Source organism: Camarhynchus parvulus, unplaced genomic scaffold (genome assembly GCF_901933205.1).
Source record: "Camarhynchus parvulus unplaced genomic scaffold, STF_HiC, whole genome shotgun sequence".
NCBI lineage: Eukaryota > Metazoa > Chordata > Aves > Passeriformes > Thraupidae > Camarhynchus > Camarhynchus parvulus.
The window spans coordinates 81,290-102,258 of record NW_022148567.1 but is presented as its reverse complement, the minus strand read 5'-3'; the positions used below and the strand labels follow the sequence as shown (position 1 = coordinate 102,258).

Here is a 20,969-nt window from a genome sequence, read left to right as displayed (position 1 = left end):
GTGTCACCTGTGCCACCTGGCACCTGTGCCACCCCCAATGTCCCCAATGTCCCCAATGTCCCCCAATGTCCCCAATGTCCCCAACCCCCCCAGTGTCCCCAATGTCCCCAAATGTCCCCAACCCTCCCAATCCCCCAATGTCCCCAATGTCCCCAATGTCCCCAATGTCCCCAATCCCCCCACTCCCCCCAATGTCCCCAATGTCCCCAATGTCCCCAATGTCCCCAATCCCCCCACTCCCCCCAATGTCCCCAATGTCCCCAATGTCCCCAATCCCCCCAATGTCCCCAATGTCCCCAATGTCCCCAATGTCCCCAATGTCCCCAATCCCCCAATGTCCCCAATGTCCCCAATGTCCCCAATGTCCCCAATCCCCCAATGTCCCCAATGTCCCCAATGTCCCCACTCCCCCCAACGTCCCCAATGTCCCCAATGTCCCCAATCCCCCCAGTGTCCCCAATGTCCCCAATCCCCCCAATCCCCCCAATCCCCCCACTCCCCCCACTGTCCCCAACCCCCCTCAGTGTCCCCAATGTCCCCATGTCTGTCCCCAGGTGGACCGCTCGGTGACGGGGCTGGTGGCGCAGCAGCAGTGCGTGGGTCCCCTGCACACGCCGGCCGGCGACGTGGCGTGGTGGCCTTGTCGCCGTTCGGGGACAGCGGCGCCGCCACCGCCATCGGCGAGCAGCCCGTCAAGGGGCTGCTGGACCCCGACGGCGCTGCGGCTGGCGCTGGCCGGCGAGGCCATCACCAACCTGGTGTTCGCCAGGGTCACGCACCTCAAGGTGGCACTTGGGGACATTGGGGACATTGGGGGGGTTTGGGGGATTTGGGGGATTTGGGGATACTGGGGACATTGGGGACATTGGGGAGGTTTGGGACATTGGGGATGTTGGGGACATTGGGGACATCGGGGGGGTTTCAGGGATTTGGGGGAGTCTGGGACATTGGGGGGGTTTGGGACATTGGGGATATTTGGGACGTTTGGGACATTGGGGACATCGGGGACATTTGGGAGGTTTGGGGACATTGAGGGGGTTTGGGGTGTTTGGGACATCGGGGACATTGGGGACATCGAGGGGGTTTGGGGACATTGGGGGTTTGGGACATTAGGGGGACATTGAGGGGACATTGGGGACATTGGGGACATCAGGGACATTGGGGGGACATTGGGGGGATTGGGGACATTGGGGACATTGGGGACATTGGGGAGGTTTGGGACATTGGGGACATTGGGGGGTTTGGGACATTGGGGACATTGGGGACATCGGGGCGCTGGCCGAGGCCATCACCAACCTGGTGTTCGCCAGGGTCACGCAACTCAAGGTGGCACTTGGGGACACTGGGGACATTGAGGGGGTTTGGGGGATTTGGGGAGGTTTGAGGTATCTGGGACATTGGGGACACTGGGGACATTGGGGGCGTTTGGGGATTTTGGGGATTTTTGGGGTGTTTGGGACATTGGGGACATTGGGGACATTGGGGACATTGGGGACATTGGGGACATTAAAGGTTTTGGGGGATTTGGGGGAATTGGGGTTATTTGGGGTGTTGGGGACATGGGGGACATTGGGGACATGGGGGAGGTTCAGGACATTCGGGGGGTTTGAGGATTTTGGGGGATTTTTGGGGACATTGGGGGGTTGGGGACATTGTGGCGTGGGGGTGGCAGCAGGGGGAGGTGACAGGCGGTGGCACTGACCTGTCCCCTCCCCCATCTGTCTCTTTGTCTCTCTGTGTCCCCTTTGGGTGTGGCACCTGCGTGTCCTTCTGTGTGTCCCCAATGTCCCCAATGTCCCCAACCCCCCCGATGTCCCCTCAATGTCCCCAACGTCCCCAATGTCCCCAACCCCCCTGATGTCCCCTCAATGTCCCCAACGTCCCTAATGTCCCTGATGCCGCCAATGTCCCCAATGTCCCCTCTGTCCCTAATGTCCCCAACCCCCCCGATGTTCCCTCTGTCCCCAATGTCCCCAATGTCCCCGATCTCTGCAATCCCCCCAATGTCCCCCCAATGTCCCGGATGTCCCCACTGTCCCCAATGTCCCCAAACCCCAATCCCTCTATTGTCCCCCCAATGTCCCCAATGTCCCCTCAATGTCCCCAATGTCCCCAATGTCCCCCTGATCCCCCCACTGTCCCCACTGCCCCCTCTGTCCCTAATGTCCGCAATGTCCCCAATGTCCCCAAATGTCCTCTCGTCCCCACTGTCCCCTCAATCCCCCAATGTCCCCAATGTCCCCTCAATGTCCCCAATGTCCCCAACGCCCCAATGTCCCCAATGTCCCCAATGTCCCCAACCCCCCCAATCCCTCCATTGTCCCCCTGATGTCCCCAATGTCCCCAATGTCCCCTCTGTCCCCCCTGACCCCCTGTCCCTGATGTCCCCTCTGTCCCCAATCCCCCCAATGTCCCCTCTGTCCCCAATGTCCCCAATGTCCCCAATCTCTGCAATCCCTCCATTGCCCCCTCTGTCCCCAATGTCCCCAATGTCCCCAATGTCCCCATTGTCCCCAATGTCCCCAATGTCCCCATTGTCCCCTCTGTCCCCAATGTCCCCATTGTCCCCAATCTCTGCAATCCCTCAATGTCCCCAATGTCCCTGCTGTCCCGCTGTCCCCTCGCTGTCCCCGTTGCTGTCCCCAGGACGTGAAGTGCTCGGGCAATTGGATGTGGGGCTCCAAGGCGGGCGCCGAGGGCGGCGCGCTGGTGGCCGCGTGTGACGCGCTGGTGGCCGCGCTGCGCCAGCTGGGCGTGGCCATCGACGGCGGCAAGGACTCGCTGAGCATGGCGGCCAGAGTGGGGACGGACACCGTGATGGCACCTGGTGACAACGGGGATACTGGGGACATTGGGGACATTGGGGACATTGGGGACACTGGGGACATTGGGGACATTGGGGACATTGGGGACATTGGGGACACTGGGGACATTGGGGGATTGGGGACATTGGGGACATTGGGGACATTGGGGGATTGGGGGGACATTGGGGGATTGGGGACATTGGGGACATTGGGGGAATGGGGACGTTGGGGACATTGGGGGGATTGGGGGACATTGGGGATTGGGGACTCGCTGAGCATGGCGGCCAGAGTGGGGACGGACACCGTGATGACGCCTGGTGACAACGGGGGACACTGGGGACATTGGGGACATTGGGGACATTGGGGGGATTGGGGACACTGGGGACATTGGGGACATTGGGGACATTGGGGACATTGGGGGGGATTGGGGGATTGGGGACATTGGGGGGAATGGGGACGTTGGGGACATTGGGGACATTGGGGACATTGGGGGGGATTGGGGGATTGGGGACATTGTGGGGATTGGGGACATTGGGGACATTGGGGGCATTGGGGGACACTGGGGACATTGGGGACATTGGGGGGGATTGGGGGATTGGGGACATTGGGGACATTGGGGGGGTTGGGGACATTGGGGACATTGGGGACATTGGGGACATTGGGGGGGTTGGGGACATTGGGGGGACATTGGGGACATTGGGGACATTGGGGGGATTGGGGACATTGGGGACATTGGGGGACATTGGGGACGCTGGGGGGATTGGGGACATTGGGGACATTGGGGGGATTGGGGGACATTGGGGGACGTTGGGGACACTGGGGACATTGGGGGACATTGGGGACATTGGGGGGATTGGGGACATTGGGGACATTGGGGACACCGGGGACACCCAGGTGACACTGAGGTGACACTGAGGTGACCCCGAGGTGACCCCGAGGTGACCCCGAGGTGTCCCCGGTGTCCCCAGGTGCCCTGGTGATCTCGGCCTACGCCGTGTGCCCCGATGTCACCGCCACCGTGACCCCTGACCTCAAGTGTCCCAACGACAGAGGTGAGGGGACACACCTGGGGACATTTGGGGACACACCTGGGGACATTTGGGGACACACCTGGGGACACATTGGGGCCATTTTTCTCCCTTCCTGTACCAATTTTTCCCGGCTCTTTTGGGGCCGTTTTTGGGTGGATTTCCCTCATTTTTGGCTCAAATTCCCCCATTTCCTCCCCGATTTTCCCCCCAGTTTCTGCTCTGCCCGGGGCTGATTTTTGGGTCATTTTTGGCTCCATTTTTGGGTCCATTTCTCCCATTTTTAGGTCAATTTTTCTCTATTTTTGGGTCCATTTTGGGGGGGATTTCTCCCATTTTTGGCTCAATTTTTGGGTCAAATCCCCCCATTTCCCCCCTGATTTCCCCCCCGATTTCTGCTCTGCCCAGGCCTGATTTTTGGGTCATTTTTGGGTCATTTTTGGGTCATTTTTGGGTCAATTTCCCCCATTTTTGGCTCATAATCCCCCCAGATTTGGGGTCTGATTTCTGCTCTGCCTGGGGCTGATTTTTGCTCATTTTTGCTCTTTTTCGCTCATTTTTGGCTCATTTTTGGGTCATTTTCGGCTCATTTATGGGTCATTTTTGGCTCATTTTCAGCTCATTTTTCGGTCATTTTTGACTCTTTTTTGGCTCATTTTTGGGTCATTTTTGGCTCATTTTCAGGTCATTTTTGGCTCATTTTGGGCTAATTTTTTGCTAATTTTTCGCTCATTTTTCGGCTCATTTTCGGTTCATTTTTGGGTCATTTTTGGCTCATTTTCGGGTCGTTTTCGGGTCATTTTGGGCTGTTTTTTGGGTCATTTTTGGCTCATTCTCGGGTCATTTTTGGCTCATTTTTGGCTCATTTTTTGAGTTATTTTCGGGTCATTTTGGGCTGATTTTTGGCTCATTTTTGGCTCATTTTGGGCTCATTTTCGGGTCATTTTGGGCTCATTTTCAGCTCATTTTTGGCTCATTTTCGGCTCCTTTTTGGCTCATTTTTTGCGTTATTTTTGGCTCATTTTGGGCTCATTTTCGGCTCATTTTCAGCTCATTTTCGGATCATCTTTGGCTCATTTTCAGCTCATTTTTGGCTCATTTTTGGGTCATTTTTGGGTCATTTTTGGGTCGTTTTGGGCTCATTTTCAGCTCATTTTCGGCTCATTTTGGGCTGATTTTCGGCTCATTTTTGGCTCATTTTTGGGTCATTTTTTGACTCATTTTCATCTCATTTTTTGAGTTATTTTTGGCTCATTTTGGGCTCATTTTGGGCTCATTTTCGGCTCATTTTTTGACGCATTTTCGGCTCATTTTTTGACTCATTTTTGGCTCATTTTTTGAGTTATTTTTGGGTCATTTTGGGCTCATTTTTGGCTCATTTTTGGCTCATTCTCGGGTCATTTTGGGCTCATTTTTGGCTCATTTTTTGAGTTATTTTCGGGTCATTTTGGGCTGATTTTTGGCTCATTTTTGGCTCATTTTGGGCTCATTTTCGGGTCATTTTGGGCTCATTTTCAGCTCATTTTTGGGTCATTTTTCACTCATTTTCGGGTCATTTTTTGAGTTATTTTTGGGTCATTTTTGGCTCATTTTCAGCTCATTTTGGCTGATTTTTGGCTCATTTTTGGGTCATTTTTGGCTCATTTTTGGGTCATTTTTGGGTCATTTTGGGCTCATTTTCAGGTCATTTTTGGCTCATTTTGGGCTCATTTTTGACTCATTTTCGACTCATTTTCGTCTCATTTTTTGAGTTATTTTTGGGTCATTTTTGGCTCGTTTTTGGGTCATTTCTGGGCCATTTTTGGCTCATTTTCGTCTCATTTTTTGAGTTATTTTTGGCTCATTTTTGGCTCATTTTGGGCTGATTTTTGGCTCATTTTTGGCTCATTTTTGGCTCATTCTCGGGTCATTTTCGGCTCATTTTTGGCTCATTTTTTGAGTTATTTTCGGGTCATTTTGGGCTGATTTTTGGCTCATTTTGGGCTCATTTTCGGGTCATTTTGGGCTCATTTTCAGCTCATTTTTGGGTCATTTTTCACTCATTTTCGGCTCATTTTTTGAGTTATTTTTGGGTCATTTTGGGCTCATTTTTGGCTCATTTTTGGCTCATTTTCGGCTCATTTTTGGCTCATTTTCGGCTCCTTTTTGGCTCATTTTTTGAGTTATTTTGGGCTCATTTTGGGCTCATTTTGGGCTCATTTTCAGCTCATTTTCAGCTCATTTTTGGGTCATTTTCAGCTCATTTTCGGATCATCTTTGGCTCATTTTCAGCTCATTTTTGGGTCACTTTTGGGTCATTTTGGGCTCATTTTCAGCTCATTTTCGGCTCATTTTGGGCTGATTTTTGGCTCATTTTCGGCTCATTTTCGGCTCATTTTTTGACTCATTTTCGTCTCATTTTTTGAGTTATTTTTGGCTCTTTTTGGGCTCATTTTCGGCTCATTTTTGCTCATTTTTGGGTCATTTTTGGGTCATTTTTGGGTCATTTTCAGCTCATTTTGGGCTCATTTTGGGCTGATTTTTGGCTCTTTTTCGGCTCATTTTGGGCTCCTTTTCGGGTCATTTTTGGGTCATTTTTTGCTCATTCTTGGCTCATTTTTGACTCATTTTCGTCTCATTTTTTGAGTTATTTTCGGGTCATTTTGGGCTGATTTTTGGCTCATTTTTGGCTAATTTTTGGCTCATTTTGGGCTCATTTTTGGGTCATTTTGGGCTCATTCTCGGGTCATTTTGGGCTCATTTTCAGGTCATTTTCGGCTCATTTTGGGCTGATTTTTAACTCATTTTCGACTCATTTTCGTCTCATTTTTGAGTTATTTTTGGGTGATTTTTGGGTGATTTTTGGCTCATTTTTGGGTCATTTCTGGGCCATTTTTGACTCATTTTCGTCTCATTTTTTGAGTTATTTTTGGCTCATTTTTGGCTCATTTTGGGCTGATTTTTGGCTCATTTTTGGCTCATTTTTGGCTCATTCTCGGGTCATTTTCGGCTCATTTTTGGCTCATTTTTTGAGTTATTTTCGGGTCATTTTGGGCTGATTTTTGGCTCATTTTGGGCTCATTTTGGGCTCATTTTGGGCTCATTTTTGGGTGATTTTGGGCCGTTTCAGGGACCCTGCTGTGGGTGCAGCTGAACCCCGGGCGGCACCGCCTGGGCGGCTCCGCCCTGGCCCAGGTGTTCGCCCAGGTGGGCGACGAGTGCCCCGACCTGGACCGGCCCCAGAGCCTGGAGAGCGCCTTCAACGTCACCCAGGAGCTGCTCAAAGGTTTGGGGTGAAAAACGGCGATTTTGGGGCAAAAAAAATGGCGATTTTTGGTGAAAAAATGGAGATTTTAGGGCAAAAAATGGAGATTTTAGGGGAAAAAATTGAGGTTTTTGGGGGGAAGAAATGGAGATTTTAGGGGGGAAATTCGTACATTGAAGATGGAAAATGGGGATTTTGGGGTGAAAAATGGGGATTTTGGGGCTATTTGGGAAAAAAATGGCAATTTTGGAGTGGAAAATGGGGATTTTTTGGGGTGAAAAACGGTGATTTTGGGGTGAAAAAATGGGAATTTTGGGGTGACAAAATTGGGGATTTTAGGAAGAAAAAATGGAGATTTTTTTGGGGGTGAAAAAATGGGGATTTTGGGGTGAAAAATGGAGATTTTTTTGGGGTGAAAAATTGGGGATTTTGGGGTGAAAAATGGGGATTTTGGGGTGAAAAAATGGGGATTTTGGGGTGAAAAATGGGGATTTTAGGGCAAAAAATGGCTATTTTAGGGCAAAAAAAGGAGATTTTTGGGGGGAAGAAATGGAGATTTTAGGGGGGAAATTCGTACATTGAAGATGGAAAATGGGGATTTTGGGGTGAAAAATGGGGATTTTGGGGCTTTTTGGGAAAAAACCAGCAATTTTGGGGTGGAAAATGGGGATTTTTGGGGTGAAAAAACGGTGATTTTGGGGTGAAAAATTGGGGATTTTAGGAAGACAAAATGGGGATTTTGGGGTGAAAAATTGGGGATTTTGGGGTGAAAAATGGAGATTTTTGGGGGGTGAAAAAATGGGGATTTTTGGGGTGAAAAAATGGGGATTTTAGGAAGAAAAAATGGGGATTTTTGGGGTGAAAAAATGGGGATTTTAGGAAGAAAAAATGGGGATTTTAGGGCAATAAATGGAGATTTTTGGGCGGGAAGAAATGGCGATTTTAGGGGGGAAATTCGTACATTGAAGATGGAAAATGGAGATTTTGGGGTGAAAAATGGGGATTTTGGGGCTTTTTGGGAAAAAAACGGCAATTTTGGGGTGGAAAATGGGGATTTTTGGGGTGAAAAAATGGTGATTTTGGGGTGAAAAATTGGGGATTTTAGGAAGACAAAATGGGGATTTTGGGGTGAAAAATTGGGGATTTTGGGGTGAAAAATGGAGATTTTTGGGGGTGAAAAATGGGGATTTTTGGGGTGAAAAAATGGGGATTTTAGGAAGAAAAAATGGGGATTTTTGGGGAAGAAATGGGGATTTTAGGAAGAAAAATGGGGATTTTAGGGCAATAAATGGAGATTTTTGGGCGGGAAGAAATGGAGATTTTAGGGGGGAAATTCGTACATTGAAGATGGAAAATGGGGATTTTGGGGTGAAAAATGGGGATTTTGGGGCTTTTTGGGAAAAAAATAGCAATTTTGTGGTGGAAAATTGGGATTTTTGGGGTGAAAAAACGGTGATTTTGGGGTGAAAAAATGGGGATTTTAGGAAGACAAAATGGGGATTTTTGGGGAAGAAATGGGGATTTTGGGGTGAAAAATGGAGATTTTTTTGGGGTGAAAAATTGGGGATTTTGGGGTGAAAAATTGGGGATTTTAGGAAGAAAAAATGGAGATTTTAGGAAGACAAAATGGGGATTTTGGGGTGAAAAAATGGGGATTTTGGGGTGAAAAAATGGGGATTTTGGGGTGAAAAATGGAGATTTTTGGTGGGTGAAAAAATGGGGATTTTGGGGTGAAAAATTGGGGATTTTAGGAAGACAAAATGGGGATTTTTGGGGAAGAAATGGGGATTTTGGGGTGAAAAAACGGGGATTTTGGGGGTGAAAAGTTTGGGTGAAAAACCTCAAGATGACCCCGAGGTGGGCCTGGGTGACACTTGGTGACCCCTGGGTGACACTTGGTGACCCCGAGGTGACATTTGGTGACCTTGGGTGCCCCTGGGTGACATTTGGAACCCCTGGGTGACACTTGGTGACCCCAAGGTGACACTTGGTGACCCCAAGGTGACACTTGGTGACCCCAAGGTGACATTTGGTGACCCCGAGGTGACATTTCATGACTTTGGGTGACACTTCGTGACCCTTGGGTGACATTTGATGACCCTGAGGTGACATTTGGTGACCCCGACGTGACATTTGCTGACCATGGGTGCCCCTGGGTGACATTTGATGACCCCGACGTGACATTGGAGCACCTCGGTGACATTTGGTGGCTCTGAGGTGATATTTGGAGCCCCTGGGTGACACTTGGTGACCCCTGGGTGACACTTGGTGACCCCTGAGGTGACATTTGATGACCCTGAGGTGACATTTCATAACTTTGGGTGACATTTGGAGCCCCTGGGTGACATTCGGTGACCCCGATGTGACATTTGGTGACCTTGGGTGCCCCTGGGTGACATTTGGAGCCCCTGGGTGACATTTGGTGACCCCGAGGTGACATTTGGTGACCCTGAGGTGACATTTAATGACCCTGAGGTGACATCTGATGACCCTGGGTGACATTTGGTGACCCCGCTGTGACATTGCCCGACCTTGGGTGACATTTGGTGACCCCAATGTGACATTGCATGACTGGGTGACACTTGGTGACCCTGAGTGACATTTGGTGACCCTGAAGTGACATTTGGTGACCCTGAAGTGACATGTGGTGACCCCAAGGTGACATTTCATGACCCTGGGTGACATTTGGTGACCCCGACGTGACATTGCATGACTTTGGGTGAGCCTGGGTGCCCCTGGGTGACACTTGGTGACCCTGAGGTGACATTTGGTGACCCCGATGTGACATTTGGAGCCCCTGGGTGACATTTGGTGACCCCTGTGTGACATTGCATGACTTTGGGTGACCCTTGGTGACCCCTGGGTGACATTTCCTGACCCTGGGTGACATTTGGTGACCCCGAAGTGACCTTGGAGCACCTGGGTGACACTTGGTGACCCCAAGGTGACATTTGATGACCCTGACGTGACATTTCCTGACCCTGGGTGACATTTGGTGACCCTGACGTGACATTTCATGACTTTGGGTGACCCTTGGTGCCCCTCGGCGACCCCTCGTGGTGACCCCTGGGTGACATTTGGTGACCCCGAGGTGACATTGCCCGACCTTGGGTGACATTCGGTGACCCCGGCGTGACATTTCATGACTGGGTGATACTTGGTGACCCCAACGTGACATTTGATTACCCCGAGGTGACATCTGATGACCCTGGGTGACATTTGATGACCCTGAGCTGACATTTGGAGCCCCTGGGTGACATTTGGTGACCCCGACGTGACATTGGAGCACCTGGGTGACATTTGGTGACCCCGATGTGATGTATTGCATGACTTTGGGTGACCCTCAATGACCCCATGGTGACCCTGGGTGACATTTGCTGACCCCGGGTGACCCCGCGGTGACCCCGCGGTGACCCCGTGTGACACGCGTGTCCCCAGAGCGCGTGCTGGCGGCCGGCCACGACGTCAGCGACGGGGGCCTGCTGGGCTGCGTGCTGGAGATGGCCTTCGCCGGCAACTGCGGCGCCAGCGTGCGCGTGCCCGCGCCGCCGCCCGGCGTCACCCGTCAGTGTGCCCGGTGTCCCCTCTGCGTCCCCAGTGTGTCCCCAGTGTGTCCCCAGTGTGTCCCCTCTGTGTCCCCAGTGTCCCCTCTGTGTCCCGTGTCCCCTCTGCGTCCCCAATGTGTCCCCAGTGTGTCCCCAGTGTGTCCCCAGTGTCCCCTCTGTGTGTGTCCCCAATGTGTCCCCAGTGTGTCCCCAGTGTCCCCTCTGTGTGTGTGCCCTCTGCGTGTCCCCTCTGTGTCCCCTCTGCGTCCCCAGTGTGTCCCCAATGTGTTCCCTCTGTGTGTGTCCCCTCTGTGTCCCCAGTGTCACCTCTGTGTGTGTCCCCTCTGTGTCCCCTCTGTCTGTGTCCCCTCTGTGTCCCCAGTGTGTCCCCAGTGTCCCCTCTGTGTCCCCAATGTGTCCCCAGTGTGTCCCCAGTGTCCCCAGTGTGTCCCCTCTGTGTGTGTCCCCTCTGTGTCCCCAATGTCCCCCAGTGTCCCCTCAATGTCCTCAAAGTGTCCCCAATGTCCCCAATCCCCTCAATGTGTCCCCAATGTCCCCAATGTCTCCCCAGTCTCCCCTCTACGTGTGTCCCCTCTGTGTCCCCTCTGTGTGTGTCCCCAGTGTCCCCTCTGTGTCCCCAGTGTCCCCTCTGTGTCCCCAATGTGTGTCCCCTCTGTGTCCCCAGTGTCCCCTCTGTGTCCTCAATGTGTGTCCCCTCTGTGTCCCCAATGTCCCCTCTGTGTCCCCAATGTGTGTCCCCTCTGTGTCCCCAATGTCCCCTCTGTGTCCCCTCTGCGTGTCTCCTCTGTGTCCCCAATGTGTCCCCTCTGTGTCCCCCTGTGTGTGTGTCCCCTCTGTGCGTGTCCCCTCTGTGTCCCCAATGTGTCCCCTCTGTGTCCCCCTGTGTGTGTGTCCCCTCTGTGCGTGTCCCCTCTGTGTCCCCTATGTGTCCCCTCTGTGTCCCCAGTGTCCCCTCTGTGTCCCCAGTGTCCCCAGTGTGTCCCCTCTGTGTGTGTCCCCTCTGTGTCCCCAGTGTCACCTCAGTGTGTGTCCCCTCTGTGTCCCCTCTGTCTGTGTCCCCAATGTGTCCCCAGTGTGTCCCCTCAGTGTGTCCCCTCTGTGTCCCCTGTGTCCCCAGTGTGTCCCCTCTCTGTGCTCACAATGTCCCCAATGTGTCCCCTCTGTGTGTCCTCAATGTCCCCTCTGTGTCCCCTCTGTCTGTGTCCCCAGTGTGTCCCCTCTGCGTGTCCCCTCTGTGTCCCCTCAGTGTGTTCCCACTGTCCCCAATGTGTCCCCAATGTCCCCAATCCCCTCAATGTGTCCCCAATGTCCCCAATCCCCTCAATGTGTCCCCAATGTCCCCAATGTCCCCAATGTGTTCCCAATGTCCCCAATGTGTCCCCAGTGTGTCCCCTCAGTGTGTCCCCAATGTCCCCAATCCCCCCAATGTCCCCACTGTCCCCAGTCCCCCCAATGTCCCCAGTCCCCCCAATGTCCCCAGTGTCCCCAATGTCCCCAATGTCCCCAATGTCCCAAATGTCCCCAACCCCCTCAATGTCCCCAATGTCCCCAATCCCTCCCCAATGTCCCCAATGTCCCAAATCCCCTTAATGTCCCCAATGTCCCCAATGTCCCCAATCCCCCCAATGTCCCCAATGTCCCCAATGTCCCCAATGTCCCCAATCCCCTTAATGTCCCCAATGTCCCCAATGTCCCCAATCCCCTTAATGTCCCCAATGTCCCCATGTCCCCAATGTCCCCAATGTCCCCAATCCCCTTAATGTCCCCAATGTCCCCAATGTCCCCAATCCCCCCAATGTCCCCAATGTCCCCAATGTCCCAAATGTCCCCAATCCCCTCAATGTCCCCAATGTCCCCAATCCCTCCCCAATGTCCCCAATGCCCTAAATCCCCTCAGTGTCCCCAATGTCCCCAATGTCCCCAGTGTCCCCAGTGTCCCCTCACTGTCCCCAATGTGTCCCCAGCGCTGGCGCTGCTCTTTGCCGAGGAGCCGGCGCTGCTGCTCGAGGTCCCGGCCGCGGCCGCTGTCCCCGTGTGCCGCCGCTACCAGGACGCCGGTGTCACCTGCGTCCCCATCGGCCACAGCGGCCCCTACGGACCCCGCGCCATGGTGAGGGGACAGCGGGGACATTGGGGGACATTGGGGGGGGATTGGGGACACTGGGGGGATTGGGGACATTGGGGGACATTGGGGGGGAATTGGGGACATTGGGGACATTGGGGACATTGGGGGAATTGGGGACATTGGGGGGATTGGGGACATTGGGGGGATTGGGGACATTGGGGGATTGGGGAGGAATTGGGGACACTGGGGACATTGGGGACATTGGGGACAAGGGGGAGATTTGGGACATTTGGGAGGATTGGTGACATTGAGGACATCAGGGACATTGCGTTTGGGGACATTGGGGGACATTGGGGTATTGGGGACATTGGGGACATCAAGGACATTGGGGACATTGGGGACATTGGGAGGACATGGAGGACATTGGGGACGTCAGGGACATCAGGGACATTGGGGACATTGGGGACATCAGGGACATTGGGGACACCGGGGACATTGGGGACACTGGGGACATTGAGGGCAATGGGGACATTGGGGACATTGGCGGGATTGGGGACATTGGGGACATTAGAGGACAGCAGGGACATTGGGGGACATTTGGGGGTTTGGAGACGTCAGGGGGTTTAGGGACATCGGGGGGTTTGGGGACATCGGGGGGTTTGGGGACATCGGGGGGTTTGGGGACAGGGGACAGGAGGTGGCTCTGTCCCCTGGGGTGGGCAGTGGTGGCTTTGCGGCGTTGCTGTCCCCGTTGTCCCTCGTTGTCCTTGTTGTCCCCTCATCCTTGTGTCCCCATGTCCCCTTGTCCCCATGTCCCTGTGTCCCCAATGGCCCTGTGACCCCAATGTCCCCAATGTCCCCAGTGTCCTTCATGTCCCCAATGTCCCCAATGTCCCCAATGTCCCTCAATGTCCCCACTGTCCCCAATGTTCCTCAGGTCCCCAATGTCCCCAATGTCCCCAATGTCCCCAATGTTCCTCAGGTCCTCAATGTCCCCAATGTCCCCAATGTCCCTCAATGTTCTCCATGTCCGCGATGTCCCCAATGTCCCCAATGTCCCCAATGTTCCTCAGGTCCTCAATGTCCCCAACGTCCCTCAATGTTCTCCACGTCCCCAATGTCCCTCAATGTCCTCAATGTCCCTCAATGTCCCCAGTGTCCCTCGATGTTCTCCACGTCCTCAATGTCCCAATTTTTCTCAATGTCCCCAATGTCCCCAATGTCCTCAACATCCCCAATGTTCCTCAGGTCCTCAATGTCCCTCAATGTCCCCAATATCCCCAACGTCCCTCGATGTTCTCCACGTCCCCGATGTCCTCAGTGTCTCTCCATGTCCCCAATGTCCCAGATGTCCTCAACGTCCCCAGTGTTCCTCAGGTCCTCAATGTCCCCATTGTCCCCAATGTCCCCAATGTCCCCAATGTCCCTCAGGTCCCCAATGTCCCCAATGTCCCTCAATGTTCTCCATGTCCCCGATGTCCCCATTGTCCCTCAATGTCCCCAATGTCCCCAATGTCCCAGATGTCCTCAACGTCCCCAGTGTTCCTCAGGTCCTCAATGTCCCCATTGTCCCCAATGTCCCCAATGTTCCTCAGGTCCTCAATGTCCCTCAATGTCCCTCAATGTCCTCAATGTCCCCAACGTTCCTCAATGTTCTCCATGTCCCCAATGTCCCCAATGTCCCCAATGTCCCCAATGTCCCCAATGTTCCTCAGGTCCTCAATGTCCCCAATGTCCCCAATGTCCCTCAATGTTCTCCATGTCCGCGATGTCCCCGATGTCCCCAATGTCCCCAGTGTTCCTCAGGTCCTCAATGTCCCCAACGTCCCTCGATGTTCTCCATGTCCCCGATGTCCCAATTTTCCCCAACGTCCCCGATGTCCCGAGTGACGGTGACCGTGGTGACCAGGAGGTGCTGTCCGAGCCCCTTGGGGACATCAGGGACATCTGGGAGCAGACGAGTTTCCAGCTGGAGCGGCTGCAGGCCACGCCGGCCTGCGTGGAGCAGGAGCAGCAGGACCTGGGCACGCGCTGGGGACCCGACTTCAGCGTCACCTTCGACCCCGACTACGTGGCACCGGTGGCGCGGAGCATGGGTGGGGACATTGGGGACATTGGGGGGATTGGGGACATTGGGGGGATTGGGGGACATTGGGGGGATTGGGGGGATTGTACATTGGGGACATTGGGGGCTGAACACTGGGACACTGGGGACATTGGGGACACTGGGGGGACTGGGGACACTGGGGGACATTGGGGAATTGGGGACATTACATTATTGTGGACATTGTGGACTGAGGACACTGGGGGACTGGGGACACTGAGGACATTGGGGAGGATTGGGGACATTGGGGATTTATTGGGGACATTGGGGGATTGGGGACATTGGGGACATTGGGGACATTGGGGACATTGGGGGCACTGGGGACACTGGGGGGACATTGGGGGATTGGGATATTGGGGACATTGGGGGCATTGGGGGGATTGGGGACATTGGGGACATTGGGGACACTGGGGGACATTGGGGACATTGGGGGGACTGGGGACACTGGGGACATTGGGGGGGATTGGGGACATTGGGGACATTGGGGGATTGGGGACATTGGGGACATTGGGGACATTGGGGGGATTGGGGACACTGGGGACATTGGGGGGATTGGGGACATTGGGGACATTGGGGACATTGGGGACATTGGGGGGGATTGGGGACATTGGGGACATTGGGGGACATTGGGGACATTGGGGGTTAGGGGACATTGGGGGACATTGGGGGCATTGGGGACATTGGGGGCGTTGGGGACATTGGGGACATTGGGGACATTGGGGGGATTGGGGGACATTAGGGACATTGGGGGATTTGACATTTGGGGTTTTTTGGGGGTGCCGGTGCCGATTTTTGGGGTCCCCCAGATCTGCCTGAAGGGTCTGTGGGGTTTTTATGGGATTTTTGGGGGATTTTTGGGGGATTTTTGTCAGATTTTAATGGGATTTTGGTCAGATTTTAATGGGATTTTTGTCGGATTTTTATGGGATTTTTATGGGATTTTTATGTGATTTTTGTGTGATGTTAATGGGATTTTTGTGGGATTTTTGTGGGATTTTTTTATGGGATTTTATGGGATTTTGGGGCTTTTTGGGGTTATTTGGGGTCCGTGGGATTTGGGGCTGTTTCTGGGGTTTTTATGGGATTTTTGTGAGATTTTTATGGGATTTTTATGGGATTTTTGTGTGATTTTAATGGGATTTTTATGGGATTTTTATGGGATTTTATGGGATTTTGGGGTTTTTTGGGGTTATTTGGGGTCCGTGGGATTTGGGGCTGTTTCTGGGGTTTTTTTGGGATTTTTGTGAGATTTTTATGGGATTTTTATGGGATTTTTGTGTGATTTTAATGGGATTTTTGTGGGATTTTTAATGGGATTTTATGGGATTTTGGGGTTTTTTGGGGTTATTTGGGGTCTGTGGGATTTGGGGCTGTTTCTGGTGTTTTTGGGGGTGCCGGTGCCGATTTTTGGGGTCCCCCAGAGCTACCGGGGCCGCGCGTGGCCGTGCTGAGGGAGGAGGGCAGCAACGGCGACCGGGAGATGGCCGCGGCCTTCGCCATGGCCGGCTTCCAGGTGAGACCCAAAACCGCCCAAAATCACCCCAAAAACACCCTAAAACCACCCAAAACCACCCCAAAAACACCCTAAAAACACCGAAAACACCCCAAAACACCCATAACACCCCAAAACACCCATAACACCCAAAACACCCTAAAAACACCCAAAATCACCCCAAAACACCCCAAACCACTGCAAAAACACCCTGAAAACATCCAAAACCACCCCAAAACACCCTAAACCACCCCAAAACACCCTAAAAACACCCCAAACCACCCCAAACCACCCAAAAACACCCTAAAAACACCCAAACCACCCCAAAACACCCCAAACCACCCCAAAACACCCTAAAAACACCCAAAACACCCCAAAACACCCCAAACCAACCCGAAAACACCCTAAAAACACCCAAAAAACACCCTAAAACACCCATAACACCCCAAAACACCCATAACACCCAAAACACTTAAAACACCCTAAAAACACCCAAAATCACCCCAAAACACCCAAAACCACCCAAAAACACCCTAAAAACACCCCAAAACACCCAAAACCACTGCAAAAACACCCTAAAAACACCCAAACCCACCCCAAACCACCCCAAAACACCCAAACCACCCCAAAACACCCTAAAAACACCCAAACCACCCCAAAACACCCAAAACCAACCCGAAAACACCCTAAAAACACCCAAAACACCCCAAAAACACCCTAAAACCACCCAAAACCACCCCAAAAACACCCTAAAACACCCAAAGCCACCCCAAAACACCCCAAAACACCCAAAACCACCCCAAAACACCCTAAAAACACCCAAAATTTTGGGGTGGTTTTGGCTTGATTTTTGGGTTTATTTTTGGGGTGGTTTTGGGTTGATTTTTGGGGTTTTTTTTGGGTTTATTTTTGGGGTGGTTTTGTGTTGATTTTGGGGGTATTTTTTGGGTTTATTTTTGGGGTCTGACCGGGGTATTTTGGGGTCGGTTTTGTGTTGATTTTTGGGGTTTTTTTTGGGGTCGGTTTTGTGTTGATTTTTGGGTTTATTTTTGGGGTGGTTTTGGCTTGATTTTTGGGGGTATTTTTTGGGTTTATTTTTGGGGTCTGACCGGGGTATTTTGGGGTCGGTTTTGGGTTGATTTTTGGTGTATTTTTTGGGTTGGTTTTGGGTTGATTTTTGGGTTTATTTTTGGGGTGGTTTTGGGTTGATTTTTGGGGTTTTTTGGGTTTATTTTGGGGTCTGACCGGGGTATTTTGGGGTCGGTTTTGTGTTGATTTTTGGGGTTTTTTTTGGGGGTGGTTTTGTGTTGATTTTTGGGTTTATTTTTGGGGTGGTTTTGGGTTGATTTTTGGGGGTTTTTTTGGGTTTATTTTTGGGGTGGTTTTGGGTTGATTTTTGGGGTATTTTTTGGGTTTATTTTTGGGGTCTGACCGGGGTATTTTGGGGTCGGTTTTGTGTTGATTTTTGGGGTTTTTTTTGGGTTTATTTTTGGCGTGGTTTTGGGTTGATTTTGGGGGTATTTTTTGGGTTTATTTTTGGGGTCTGACCGGGGTATTTTGGGGTCGGTTTTGGGTTGATTTTTGGGGTATTTTTTGGGTTGGTTTTGGGTTGATTTTTGGGGTTTTTTTTGGGGTGGTTTTGGGTTGATTTTTGGGGTTTTTTTTGGGTTTATATTTGGGGTGGTTTTGGCTTGATTTTGGGGGTATTGTTTGGGTTGATTTTTGGGGTCTGACCGGGGTATTTTGGGGTCGGTTTTGTGTTGATTTTTGGGGTTTTTTTTGGGGTCGGTTTTGGGTTGAATTTTGGGGTTTTTGGGGTTCCCAGGTGTGGGACGTGACCACCCAGGACCTTTGCTCGGGCTCGGCCTCCCTGGACGGGTTCCGGGGTCTCGTTTTCGTGGGGGGCTTCAGCTACGCCGACGTGCTGGGCTCGGCCAAAGGTGAGTCCGGAACCCCAAAAAAACGCCCCAAAAAATCCCAAAAATGCCAATAAAAATCTCCAAAAAAATCCCCCAAATGTTTGTTTTTAAATCCGAAAAAATCCCCCAAAAAATTCCACAAAAAAACGCAAAAAACACCTCAAAAAATCCCAAAAAGTTCCATTAAGAATCTCAAAAAATTCCCCCCCCAATTTTTTTTAAATCCCCGAAATTAAAAAAAAATCCTAAAAAATTCCCCAAAAACCCCCAAAAAATCCCAAAAAGTTCCATTGAGTCTCCAAAAAAATCCCCAAATTTTTGTTTTAAATCTGAAAAAAATCCCCAAAATATCCTAAAAAATTCCACAAAAAATCCCAAAAAACACCCCAAAAAATTCCCAAAAAGTTCCAATAAAAATCTCAAAAAAATCCTCCAAACATGTTTTTAAAATCCCCAAAAATCAAAAAATAAATCCTAAAAAAATTCCACAAAAAAAACCCAAAAAACACCCCCAAAAATTCCCAAAAAGTTCCAATAAAAATCTCAAAAAAATCCCGCAAAAAAGTGTTTTTAAAATCCCAAAAAATGAAAAAGTAAATACTAAAAAAATTCCACAAAAAAACCCAAAAAATCCCCAAAAGTTCCATTGAGTCTCCAAAAAAATCCCCAAGTTTTTGTTTTAAATCTGAAAAAATCCCCAAAAAATCCTAAAAAATTCCACAAAAAATCCCAAAAAACACCCCCAAAAATGCCAAAAAGTTCCATTAAGAATCTCAAAAAAAAATCCCCAAAAAAAGTTTTTAAAATCCCAAAAAATTAAAAAAAATCCTAAAAAATTCCACAAAAAAAACCCCAAAAAACACCCCCAAAAAATCCGCAAAATTCCATTAAAAATCTCAAAAAAAATCCCCCAAACGTTTTTTTTTAATCCAAAAAAATCCCCCAAAAATTGAAAAAATAAATCCTAAAAAATTCCACAAAAAAACCCCAAAAAATCCTAAAAAGTTCCATTAAAAATCTCCATTAAAAATCTCAAAAAGAAATCCCAAAAAAATGTTTTTAAAATCCCAAAAATTTAAAAAATAAATCCTAAGAAATTCCACAAAAAAACCCAAAAAAATCCCCCCAAAAAAATGTTTTTAAAATCCCCAAAAATCAAAAAATAAAATCCCAAAAAATCCCAAAAAACACCCCCAAAAAATCCCAAAACGTTCAATTAAAAATCTCAAAAAAATTCCCCCAAAAAATGTTTTTAAAATCCCAAAAAATCCCAAAAAACCCCAAAAAATCCCCAAAATTCCATTAAAAATCTCGAGAAGAAATCCCCAAAAAATGTTTTTAAAATCCCAAAAAATTTTAAAATAATCCTAAAAAATTCCACCAAAAACCCCCAAAAAATCCCCAAAATTCCATTAAAAATCTCCAAAAAAATCCCCAAAAAATGTTTTTAAAATCCCCAAAAAATTTTTAAAAAATCCTAAAAAATTCCACAAAAAAACCCCAACAAATCCCAAAAATTCCATTAAAAATCTCAAAAAAAATCCCCCAAACGGTTTTTTTAATCCGAAAAAATCCCCCAGAAAATCAAAAAATAAATCCTAAAATTCCACAAAAAACCCCCAAAGAAATCCCCCCCAAAAATGTTTTTAAAATCCCCAAAAAATCAAAAAATAAAATCCCAAAAAATCCACAAAAGAAATCCCAAAAAATCCCAAAAAGTTCCAATAAAAATCTCAAAAAAAATCCCCAAAAAATGTTTAAAAAATCCAAGAAAATTTTAAAAAAATCCTAAAAAATTCCACAAAAAACCCCCCAAAAATCCCAAAAATTCCATTAAAATTCTCCAAAAAAATCCCCAAAAATGTTTCTAAAATCCCAAAAAAATTAAAAAATAAAATCCAAACAAATTCCACTAAAAACCTCTCAAAAATCCCCAAAATTCCATTAAAAATCCGAAAGAAATCCCCCAAAAAACGTTTCTAAAATCCCAAAAAATTAAAAAATAAAATCCAAACAAATTCCACTAAAAACCTCTCAAAAATCCCCAAAATTCCATTAAAAATCTCGGAAAGAAATCCCCAAAAAATGTTTTTAAAATCCCAAAAAATTTTAAAAAAGTCCTAAAAAATTCCACCAAAAATCCCCCAAAAATCCCAAAAAGTTCCAATAAAAATCTCGAAAACAAATCCCCAAAAAATGTTTTTAAAATCCCAAAAAATCAAAAAATAAAGTCCCAAAAAATCCACAAAAGAAACCCCAAAAAATGCCAAAAAGTTCAATTAAAAATCTCCAAAAAATCCCCAAAAAATGTTTTTAAAATCAAAAAAAATTTTTAAAAAATCTTAAAAAATTCCACAAAAAATCCCAAAAAACACCCCCAAAAATCCCAAAAAGTTCAATTAAAAATCTCCAAAAAATCCCCAAAAAATGTTTTTAAAATCCCCAAAAATTAAAAAGTAAATCCTAAAAAACTCCACCAAAAACCCCCCAAAATCCCCAAAATTCCATTAAAAATCTCAAAAAGAAATCCCCAAAAAATGTTTTTAAAATCCCAAAAAATCAAAAAATAAAATCCCAAAAATTCCACAAAAAACCCCAAAAAATCTGTTAAAAATCTCCAAAAAAATCCCCAAAAAATGTTTTTAAAATCCAAAAAAAATTTTTAAAAAATCCTAAAAAATTTCACCAAAAAACCCCAAAAATCCCCAAAAAATCCATTAAAAATCTCCAAAAAATCCCCCAAAAAT

At 49.0% G+C, this 20,969-nt stretch overlaps 1 protein-coding gene across 1 annotated transcript in view; it reads left to right on the top strand.

Annotated features, from left to right (window-relative positions):
- Positions 1-20,969, top strand: part of LOC115916938 (phosphoribosylformylglycinamidine synthase-like) — a gene marked incomplete at its 5' end in the record, with an annotated part of 56,907 nt that overhangs the window by 26,488 nt on the left and 9,450 nt on the right. The window contains 12 exon segments of the mRNA XM_030970676.1: positions 555-627; positions 630-711; positions 713-785; positions 2,647-2,827; positions 3,773-3,856; positions 6,942-7,097; positions 10,515-10,640; positions 12,607-12,759; positions 13,607-13,626; positions 14,620-14,803; positions 16,233-16,324; positions 18,129-18,243. Coding sequence (XP_030826536.1) covers positions 555-627; positions 630-711; positions 713-785; positions 2,647-2,827; positions 3,773-3,856; positions 6,942-7,097; positions 10,515-10,640; positions 12,607-12,759; positions 13,607-13,626; positions 14,620-14,803; positions 16,233-16,324; positions 18,129-18,243 — 1,339 coding nt within the window.